At 42.6% G+C, this 11778-nt stretch overlaps 1 protein-coding gene across 1 annotated transcript in view; it reads left to right on the forward strand.

Annotated features, from left to right (window-relative positions):
• The window catches only part of LOC116516362 (zinc metalloproteinase-disintegrin-like MTP9), a 34489-nt gene extending 33039 nt beyond the window's left edge, over positions 1-1450 (forward strand). Inside the window, exons 17-18 of the mRNA XM_032228790.1 lie at positions 701-833; positions 1406-1450. Coding sequence (XP_032084681.1) covers positions 701-833; positions 1406-1450 — 178 coding nt within the window. The remainder of the gene's footprint in view (positions 1-700; positions 834-1405) is intronic.
• Positions 1451-11778: the final 10328 nt, after the last annotated feature.

The following is an 11778-nucleotide window of genomic DNA, read 5'->3' on the forward strand; positions in this document are numbered from 1 at the left end:
ATCAAGATTGTTAGCACAGTCACTCATGCCCTGGTCCCAGCTGGACTACTGCATAGGGCTACCCTTGAAGAGCATTTAGAAGCTACAACTGGTATACAAGGACATGATGTTGACAGTTCTGGATGCCTCTGGAATATGGGATGTGTGACACCATTGTTATACAAGTTGCACAGGTTGTCAGTTTGCTTCTGGGCCCAATTCAAGCAGTTGGCCATTACCTTAAAACCCCTTTATGACAAAGGAACAAGATATCAGTAGAACTGCCTTACCTTGTTGGGACTGACCTGACCCAGTCCTTTGGTGGAAAGGGCCTGCTTCAGATTCTGTCAGCCAAAGACTTTTGGCTGTCCAGGTGCAGGAGAATAGCCTTTTCCACTTGGCAATACTTTTTTTTCAGAGGTGAGATCTGCCCCCAGAATTCTGGCCTTCTGGAACGGCCTATGAACCTGGCTCTGCCCCTTGGCCTGGGTCCCCTACATGGGCCTGCTATATTGGGGATGGCTGACTGGGAAGAGGCAATTCTCACCCCCAGGCTGCCCATCATCTTGGATTTTAACTTTTATTCTAATCATAATTGTTTTTAGTAAATTGTAACTTTTTATGATATTGTAAGTCACCCAAGAGAGTAAGTCACCCAAATGAACACCCTCTCATTACTCCATTCTGCTTAATTAGAATGAATTCAATGTTTCCTTTTCAGGGATGTAAAGTGTGGCAGGTTATACTGCAAACAGATATCAAGTGGAGACGTGACTGAATGTCGTTACAGATTTTCAACAGATGATCTGAATTATGGATTTGTTGATCCTGGAACAAAATGTGGAGATGGAAAGGTTAGTAAGAGAGTACCTCTAATCTATGTGCTCTGATTCCAAGGGTTGATCACTACAAATATCATAATAGATCTTACTGAAATCTAGTTTAGATTTTTCAAACTACAATGAAAAAAAAAGTATCTCTTTAGAATTCTTTTGGTTTTCTTATTATTTTGTTATTCCTTCAAACAGCAGCCACAACAAATGAGGTGAATGTCCAGGGCTGTTTCTTTCTTCTAAGAACAAAATGCCTGGCCTTCTCAGAGCCTTGTGCTTCTCCCTTGCAGCACTTTTTGGACAGAGACAGTCCTTTCTCTTCACTTGTAGGTATCTCCATAGGGAAGGAGGAAGAGAGAAATGAGAAAATCAGGGCAGAGCTGGTTGTGACTTAAAGGTCACCAGTTCAATGAAGCCACTTACAAGTGCTGAAGTGATCCCAAAGCTTATGTGAAAGAACCAAGAATCACTTCACCCTTTTATACAATGTAGAACCTAAAAGAGGTTTGGTTTAGTTCTAAGGAACAACAGAGTTTAATTGTGTAGAAAAGTGCTGACTTACCCTATTGACAATCTCTTACTTTGACTTTCAGGTCTGCAGCAACAGGCATTGTGTTGATGTGAAGACAGCCTACTGATCAACCACTGGATTCTCTATCATTTGATTTTGGAGATGTTCCTTCTAGAAGGCTTCCTTCAAGTCCAAAGAGACACATCTGTCTTTATCCTACTAGTAAATCATTCTTAGCTTCTAGATGGCATCTAAAATTTGCAATATTTCTTCTCCATATTTAATCTGATCATATTTTGTTATAATCAAACCTTTTCCCTGCCACAAAGCTCCATGATCACATACAACACCAAAGGCTTATTTGCTGTCAAAAAAATGGTCATTTTACTGTTTGCCAATTGCAATGCATATTTAATGCAACAAGTTCTGCCTTTTGAGCTGACATATTCAAAGACAATGCTTCCCAAAATTTTACACTCTCATAATTTTACGCTGGCTTTCCAAGGTGTAGCTGCTTCCATCAATAAACTATTCTCATTCTGCATTTTGTAAAGGCTCATCTTTCAAATCTGATTTGCTGAAGCAAATCACATAAGAACTTGCATGCCATCATGAGTTAAACCATCCAGGTGAATTATCTACTGGTATTAAAAAAGTTGAATTTAGCTTATTCACAGTCACCTGTCTCGTTTTAGCACAGAAAGAGGCCCCAAATATAAATCTTTCACATATTGCAATGTAGACACGGTGAACAGGAAGAATACATCTTGCTGATCACAGGGACATGCAAAGTCTCTGATTGATCTAAGAGAAGCTCTTCAAGCCAGTGACAAAAAATCCAGTCAAATGGCTGGATAAGAAGAAAAAGAAAAGCACACAGAATTTCCTTTGAAGTAGATTTTTAACCAGAGAAAGGTGAAATGTTATTGTGATACTTAATTCTGTTAAAAACTTCTAAGCTAGAGTAGCAGTGTTTGTCAGCTGGAAATCATGGCGCAATTTCAACACCAGAAAGAAGTTTTAAATCTGCAAAAGATATTCTCAGAAATACAGAAATTATCAAATGCAAGTGAGAGGATAGAGAAGAAGTTGGATTGTTTAGTGCATCTAACAGTAAAATATGATGGAGAAGTTGAAGATATTCATCAAATGGAAAAAGTAGCGGTTAAAATCCAAAAAATTGTAGAGGAAAATGAATATAAAGAAATTAAAATTGCTGATATTTATGGTGATTGGTTTGTTTCTGAAAATGGAGGGAGTGGAATACTGAAAGAGGAATTAAATGGAGGGGAAACCTACCCCAGATGGGAAGATACAGAAGAGGAAAAAATAAAAGAATTTATGGATTTAAAGAGATAAATCTTATTAGCAATAGTTTTGATAACACCACAGACAATCAAAGATAAGCTGATTAAGGAAACAGGATAAGCTCATCGAAATTACATGAGAGATCTTATAAGCAAAGAGTTGCTAAGAGGAGTTCATACAAAGCTGATTAAGGAGATGATTAGAGGTCTGATGCCACAAATGGCAGAAGATATAACACTGTTTTGTTACTGGAAAGATACAGGTTGATAGATGGAAGAGTATAATTTAAAACTAGCTAAACTTAGCGAAATTTAATGATAATAGATATAGTTAAATAAATAATTGATAATGATAATAATATATACAATGTGTAGTGTTATGATAAGTAATAACTGGATTTGAATATTGAATGGTACCCATGAAATTAGATTAGAAACCCTTTTGGATTATATATAAAGGTTAATAATAATAATAATAAAAAAGAATTGTTAGATTCAATTAAGTCTTGATTACTAGGGGGAAAATGATATGATGCAGGATATAGTCAAATAAAGGAGGGATAATGATAATAACGTGTATATATATATATATATATATATATATATATATATATATATATATGTATGTATGTATGTATGTATGTATGTATGTATGTATGTATGTATGTATACAATATAAGGAAATGAGATGTAAATTGTAAACAGTGATTTGGACAGAAGGATAGAAAACTTTGTTATTAAATATTATGGATGTTTAGCTAGAATAGGACATAAGGATTTAGTGCCGTGCTTTTTTCTTGATTATATTAACTGGAAGGAATTCAAACAAAGTAAAAGTAAACTTTTCGGGATATTGATTTCTATTTCAAATTCAAAACCAAATTTAAAGTTTATGATTGAGCAGGTTTGTCACTTCTCTGCTTTCTATTCTTCTGTCTGAAAGCATTTCAAACAAAGAACTTTGGGGGGGGCTGGTGTTACAACCCTCCACCTTCCTTTCTTCCTTTTCTTTTGGAAAACGAAAGTCCCGATCTGACCATCAATATTATTTATATTCTCAAAATTTCTTTGCCTTTTCCAGGTTTAATTTATAGTTGTGCGTTAGATAAATTTTCTTACACAGTCTTTTATCTCTTCCACCCCCCTCCTGTTCCATTCAATTTGACAAAAAGTCAGCATCTTGTCAGCCTTGTTGAAGGCTGCTGCCCTGACTCTGATTTATAGGCAAATTTCTGATCTGCGAGGACTGTTGCTTCTCTCTGGGTCTGATGAGACGCTGCCCTTCTTCTCCCCCCTCCCACTCCAGAGGCGTTCTGATCCAAAAAAGAATCCCCGGAGTTGGTTTGTCATGTGAAGCTCTTCAGCGCTCACATCCCCCATGTCTGTCCAGCTGGAGAACTTCCTATCGACTCCTCAATGTATGGTTTAATAATAACCTGGGAGGGAATGATTGTGGCTACTGCAGAAAGGAAAATGGTATAAAGATTCCATGTGAACCAAAGCAAGCACTCTAAATTATTTCTTTCTATGGTGATGATATAATATAGGGATAAAAAGAAATATATTAGGATCCACATCTGCGGGAATATGATTTTGTCACCTGGCAAAAACAATAGAAATATGAGCCAATTTCTGAATGGTTAATTTTCTTTTGTTTTCCACTTTGAGTTACAAGACAGAACAAAGTAGAGTGTAAAAAGTGTGCCATGAAGATAGAAGTGCCTTTTACGAGCCGAGGTGGCGCAGTGGTTAAATGCAGCACTGCAGGCTACTGCTAGATCAGCAGTTCAGCGGTTCAAATCTCACCGGCTCAGGGTTGACTCAGCCTTCCATCCTTCCGAGGTGGGTAAAATGAGGACCCAGATTGTTGGGGGCAATATGCTGACTCTCTGTAAACCGCTTAGAGAGGGCTGAAAGCCCTATGAAGCGGTATATAAGTCTACTGCTATTTTAAAAGATTGTGTGAAACAGAACAGATAGTCCTTGATTTACAACCATTCCTTTAACAACTTCAAAGAAGTGACTTACAACTAGTCCTTACACTGACAACTGTCACAGCATCTTTTTTGGTATGGAATCAAAATTTGGGTTCATGTATTTATGAGGGCTTCAGTGTCCCGAGATCACATGGTTACCATTTGTGACCATCCCAGCCAGGTTCCAGCAAACAAAATCAATGGGGGAAGTTGCTTAAAAACTTTGTGATTCATTTAACAATTGTAGTGATTCATGTAACAACCAAGGCAAAAAGGTTGTAAAATTGGCAATGGAAATTCTGGACCCAGTTGTGGTTATAAGTTAAGGACCAGCACTGTTATCAGCCTTTATCTTTGGGCTGACATCACCCATATTGTTCACCCAGCATATTACTGAATAAACGTTGGTTGGCTAAGCTTATGAATTTCATTAGGCATAAATCATGATTTAAAAAACACAATGGCTAAATTTGTACCACATGTTGAACCCAAACCAAATAATAAACCACATTATCTTTTAGTGATGCATGTAAATGCAGACTCTTCTATTAGCAGAAATTCCTTGCCATTGTTTCCTGTTAAAACAAGGGGAGTTCTTATTGAACACGTCCTTAGTTAAACCTTTATTCCTCCTGGTTATTTTTAAATATTGAAATGGAATAATAGCAATTTTTCAAGTCAATTTCCCTCTCCAATGTTAAGTGCAGTTGCCCAACCTTGAGATTTAAACTCCCATCATCCCCTGTCATCCACTAATCACAGATTATTTTAGGTTTAGAGATCTGGAAAAGCCAAGTCTCCTAAATCTACTTTGGGAGTTGTTAGGTTGGTAACAAATGCATTACTTTTTCTTAAGATAAGAATCCTGACAAACTATCTGCTATATCCAATACTTCTCCCTCCAGTCCATTTGCCTAGGGGATGTTGTGTTTGCTCCTGATTGGTTGCCTGTTTGCCAACCGGTATATATAAAGATCTATCAAACAGAATCTCAGTGTTGCAATTAGTTGAGACACACACATTGTGAATTAAACCTGGCTTGCCTCAGTTTGTCCACCCAGTGTTCTCCCTAGCTAGAACACTATCTTCATACTCAAAAACAAGGGGGGGAAACCTACTGTCAAAAACAGCAAGCACAGTGACATGCTCTGATCATCTCCCAGTTGGATTATTGCACAGGGTTACCCTTGAAGAGTATTTGAAAGGTACAACTGGTATATTTTGGTAAAGAACGCAGTGGTCATGCAGTTCTAGAGGCCCTTCATGTGACACCTTTGTTATATCAGCTGCACAGGTTCCCAGTTTGCTTCTGGGTCCAATTCAAGGTATTGGTTGTTACCTTTAAAGCCCTTAATGACCTTGGTCCAGGATATCGGTGGAACTGCCTTTCCCCCTTGGGATTAACCTGCCCCTGTCCTTGGGTGGAAAGGGCCGACTTAAGATCCTGCCAGCCAAAGAACTTCAACTGGAGGGGTCATGGAGAAAAGCCTTTCCTGCTTTGGTCTCCCCTCTGCAACATTCTCCTGTCACAGGTGAGATCTCTCCGCACAATTCTTCACTTCTGGAACAGACTACACACTTGACTCAGCTACTTGCCTCCCCCCCCCCCCCCAATCCCATCAACACAGTACTGCAATATTGGGGATGGAAGACCGGGTAGAAAAGATTGTTACATCAGGCTGCTCATGATCTTGGTTTTTAACTTTTAACCTTTTATTCTAATTTCAATTTATTTCTAACTATTATATTGTAAGCCACCTAAGAGTCACTGTATTAGTGATATGAGTGGCATGAGAAACAAACAGATAGACAAACAAACAAACAAAATGTCTCCAAATAAACAAAAGAACAGGCCTGTCATTATTCATTACTCCATTCTTGTTAATTAGCATTGATGATTTCCTATTTCAGGGATATAAAATGAGGCAGATTATATTGCAGAAAGAAGTCCACTGAAGATGGTTTTTCATGTATTTTTCCCAACAGTGAAAATGCTGGAATGGTTGATCCTGGAACAAAATGTGGAGAAGGAATGATTAGTAAAAAATTACATCTAATCTATGTGCTGGAAGATCTGATTACAAGAATCATTAAAATAATTTTGCAATGGGTTAGCTGGTTTAAATTCTGGCTGGTTCGTGAGAACTAGGGAGGACTGGCAGCAACCCACCCCTGCCCCTGCTGCAGTAGGAAACCTTACATTGTGTGGATTGTTTTGATGCCTCTAACAGAGGGGAATATTGCCAGAAAGGAGAAGGAGTTTACTAGGACAAGGCTGCCATGCAGAGGAAGGCAGAAATAGTCCTTGACTTATGACTACAATTGAGGCCAAAATTTTGGTTGCTAAGCAAGAGTGTTGTTAAGTGAGCTTCACCACATTTTACCCAATCCATGACATCTTCTGGTGAATGACATCAAGTTGGCCACACCCATCCAGTCACATGACTGCCAAGCCATGCCCACCAAATAGGCCATACCCACAGAATAGGTAGTAAAAAAAAATTGAAATCCACCCCTGTGCTAAACATAATATTTCAAAAGCAGAAAAAACATGAATGGACATAACACATTTTTCTTATAACAATTAGCTGAATTATTTTAGGTAGTAAAACGCCAGTGTTCAGGTTAAATTGCCTTGTTGGCACTTTGCGATAAATAAGTGGGTTTGGGTTGTAATTTGGACACTCTGTCTTTAAAAGGTTCTCCATCACTGGTATAAATTCTCCTGTCTTGGCCAACAGGTTGGACTAGAAGACCTCCAAGGTCTCTTCCAGATCTATGTTTCTATGACAATTCTAAAAGATGTTGCTAATAAAGATTCTCTGGATTCAAAAAGGTAGAAATTCTCTGATTGCAGAGTCCTACCTTTCTATGCTCTTTAAAGAGGCTAGTTGTTGTGCTAATGTTTACATTCTACAGAAAAACTCAGAGGATATTAAAAGGCATCAGTTTTAAACGTTTGGATTTTTAAAACAGATTTTTTTTAAAAAAAGAGATATTTATATGTGTAGCAACCCTGACATCTACTGTGCATGAGTCTCAACTGCATCCTTAAACACATGCTATTTATTTGTCTTCTATTTGCATATAGTTATGCTGGCCACATGACCACAGAAGCTCTTCAGCTGTGAATCAGAGGTGAGAACACTGCCCCCTAGAGCCAGAAACATTCTAATGCATTGGTAACAATGTTTGATAGTTTTTCACATCATATTTGGCCAGAAGATTTTAGAGCAATAACAGCAGTGATGGGTTCCGAATCCCATTGCAACCAATATGGTGCAATGGGGCCCAGCGTCCCCTACATGCATGTGCACAGCATGCGAATGCATCCTTACTTCTGTGATGCCACTGCGACATTCCAACTGCTCCCGGAGCATCACGCAGGTGCTGTACGCTCCATGCGAGGAAGTGCCAAAAAGCTTAAATCCAGGTAAGGAGCTTGGGCGGGTGGGTGGGCCCACTGGAGCACCATGTCGGCATGATACCCGGTGCTCCCAGCAGGCACCAGTATGCCCATACTGGGGCGTACCGCCTGCAACCCACCACTGAATAACAGCTACAGTAAATGAAGCTTACTAGACAGTAGCTAAAGACAGTAACTTTGTGGTTTTGGTGCCAGATCTTCTTTCACACACTTTGTTCTGCTGACACCCAGGATAAGATCCAAGAGAATAGGAAGGGACGATGGCATCTCTAGTTTTTATTACATAGTACTTACTTTAGTTTTGAAAAATCTAAATGGAACAAGCTGATATTAATTGTAGATATGTTTCCAGACAAAGCAAATGAATTTGATATTGTCCTTTGGATCACAAACAGTCATGGTGTGTTGCTAAATGCCAGGTCTGTTGTGAATAAGGCTCCCCTCGGACTTGATATTAGACGAGGGGGCAGACCTGGCATGTATAACTGAGACCTGGTTGGGCCAAGAGGGAGGAGTCCCCCTCTCAGAAATGTGCCCAGATGGTTTTCAGGTGCTCCACCAACCACGACACCAGAGAAAGGGGTGGAGGAGTGGCAATGGTTGTCCGGGAGTCGTTAGTTCCTTGCAGGATCCCTGCCCCGGAGATTGTGGGGTGTGAGTCTCTTCTCTTGAAGTTGGACCTAGGGGTTCAAGTGGGCTTGTTCTTGACATACCTACCTCCCAGCTGCATCACAACAGCCCTGCCTGTGCTGCTGGAGTCAGTAGCTGGGTTGGCGGTGGAGTTCCCCAGACTAATGGTGCTGGGGGACCTTAATCTACCATCTCTTGGCAAACACTCTGAAGGAGCGCAAGAGTTCATGATCTCCATGACAACCATGGACTTGAACCAAATAGTTCAGGGCCCAACTCATAGAGCGGGGCACACACTTGACCTTATATTTCTCTTGGGGCAGCGGAGACGTGATCTGGAATAAAGGGGAATAGAGATCTCACCCTTGTCATGGTCAGATCACTCCTTGCTGAGGCTTGATATCAGGACACTACTCCCCCACTGCAGGGAGGTGGAGCCGATTAAGTGGTTCCGCCCCAGGCCCCTGATGGACCCGATGGGATTTCAGAGGGAGCTTGGAGAGATACCTGACTCCCTTGCCCGCAACCCAACCGAATCCTTAGTCGCTGCTTGGAATTCTGCGGCGACTGAGGCACTAGATCGGATTGCGCCTTTGAGGCCTCTCCGCAGCAGTGGATCCAGAAGGCACCTTGGTTCAACGAGGAACTCCGGGAGATGAAGCGCCAAAAGAGACGCCTAGAGCGACGTTGGAGGACTAGTAACTCTGAATCTGATCGAACACAACTAAGAGCCTTTATTAGGACTTATTTAGTGGCTATACGGGCAGCAAAATGCACTCATGTTTCCGCTCTTATTGCGTCTGCGGAATCTCACCCAGCCGCCCTGTTCAGAGTGACCCGCTCCCTCCTGAAAGGTGAGGGGGTGGGGGAACCCCTGAAGGGAAGAGCTGAGGAATTTGTTCAGTTTCTATCAGACAAAATCACTCAGTTTCAGACAGACCTAGACTCCGCTTGGGCAATACCAGCTGAGGTGCCGAGGGCAAGTCCAAGTCGATTTTCCTGGGATGAGTTCGATTTTGTCACCCCTGAGGAAGTGGACAAGGTCATGAGAGCGATGAGCGCCTCCACCTGTTTACTGGACCCGTGCTCCTCCTGGCTGGTTTTGACCAGCAGGGAGGTGACACGCGGCTGGCTCCGGGCGATCACCAATGCTTCTTTGCAGGAGGGGTCTTTCCCGCAACCATTAAAGGAAGCGGTGATGAGGCCCCTCCTCAAGAAGCCTTCCCTGGATCCAGCCGTCCTGAAAAACTACCATCCGGTCTCCAACCTCCCTTTTTTGGGGAAAGTTGTTGAGAAGGTGGTAGCGCTTCAGCTCCGACGGACCTTGAATGAAGCGGATTGTCTGGATTCCTTTCAGTTTCAGTTTCAGGCCTGGGTACAGCACAGAAACCGCTTTGGTCGCACTGACCGATGATTTCTGGCGGGCTAGGGATAGAGGGCATTCCTCTATCCTGGTGCTTCTTGACCGCTCAGCAGCTTTCGATACCATCGACCATGGTATCCTTCTGTGACGTCCTTAAGAGGTGGGAGTGAGAGGCACTGTTCTATGGTGGTTCTCCTCCTACCTCTCCGGTAGGTTGCAGTTGGTGTTGGTCGGGGGACAGAGGTCGATCCCTAGGTCCCTCAATTGTGGGGTGCCACAGGGTTCGGTCCTTTCCCCCCTCCTATTCAACATCTACATGAAACCGCTGGGTGAGATCATACGACGGCACGGGATAAAGTACCATCAATACGCAGATGATACGCAACTGTATTTATCTGCCCCGTGCCAGCTCAGTGTAGCGGTGGACGTGATGTGCCAATGCCTGGAAGCTGACAGGATCTGGATGGGGATAAACAAACTCGTACTCAATCCCAACAAGACCGAGTGGCTGTGGATGCTGCCCCCGAAGGACAGTTCAGACAGTCCATCCTTGATCCTGGGGGGTGAAAACTTACACCCCTCAGAGAGGGTCCACAATTTGGGGGTCCTCCTGGTTTCACAGCTGACACTGGAACACCACTTGTCAGCTGTGACCAGGGGGGCCTTTGCCCAGGTTCACCTGGTTCATCAATTGTGGTCCTACTTGGATCGGGGTGCACTTCAAACTGTCACTCACGCCCTTGTCACCTCAAGCCTGGATTATTGCAATGTTCTCTACATGGGGCTACCCTGAAAAGTGTTTGGAGACTACAGCTAGTCCAGAATGCAGCCACACGAGCGATATTGGGTGTACTGAGATACACCCATATTACACCTATGCTCCGTGAGCTGCACTGGCTGCCAATTGGTCTCCAAACGCAATTCAAGGTGTTGGTCATTACCTTTAAAGCCCTACATGGCTCAGGACCAGCGTATTTGCGAGACCGCCTACTGCCACATACCTCCCAACAGCCGATAAGATCCCCCAGGGTGGGCCTCCTTAGGGCGCAGTCAGCCGGACAGTGTCAGCTGGTGGGGCCTCGGAGGAGGGCCTTCTCTGTGGCTGCTCCGACCCTGTGGAATCAGCTACCCCCAGAGATCCGGACCTCACCCACCCTCATGGCCTTCAGAAAAACTGTTAAAACCTGGCTGTTCCAGCAGGCCTGGGGCTGTTGACCTTATTATGTAGGGTCCAGCCCCAATCTGAACGTATGCATGTTGGAGAATTTTTTTATTATTTTTATTTTGTTTGTTTTTCTTTTCTTGTTCTGTGTAAGCCGCCCAGAGTCCTCCAGGCTTGGGTGGCCTATAAATCTAATAAATTAAATTAAATTAAATTAAATTAAAGTCAGAGCACAGGAGAAGGCTGGTCTTTCTCATTTTATATCTCTACAATAATTAACATTAGAAGGACTTCCGCTGGCACCGTAGGCATTGAAAGACATTCCAGTTGGAACGCCAGCCCTGTGATTGCGAATAAGCTCCTAGAACACTGTAAATCAGCTGTCTAACAGCTTGAAGACTTTCCCCTTGGGAAAAGAGGGGGAGGTGAGCAGCTGGGCAAGCGTAGCGCTCCCCTAGACCCCTAGGAGCAATTCTGGGGCTCGAAGGGCGAGAGCTCCCCAGCAGCCCGACAGAGCTCCGCATCCAGGACATTTCTGCTGTAGCAGAACAAAACGCTGCGACCATCCCTGCAAACAACGCTTTAATCTA

Source organism: Thamnophis elegans, chromosome 13 (assembly GCF_009769535.1).
Source record: "Thamnophis elegans isolate rThaEle1 chromosome 13, rThaEle1.pri, whole genome shotgun sequence".
Lineage (NCBI taxonomy): Eukaryota > Metazoa > Chordata > Lepidosauria > Squamata > Colubridae > Thamnophis > Thamnophis elegans.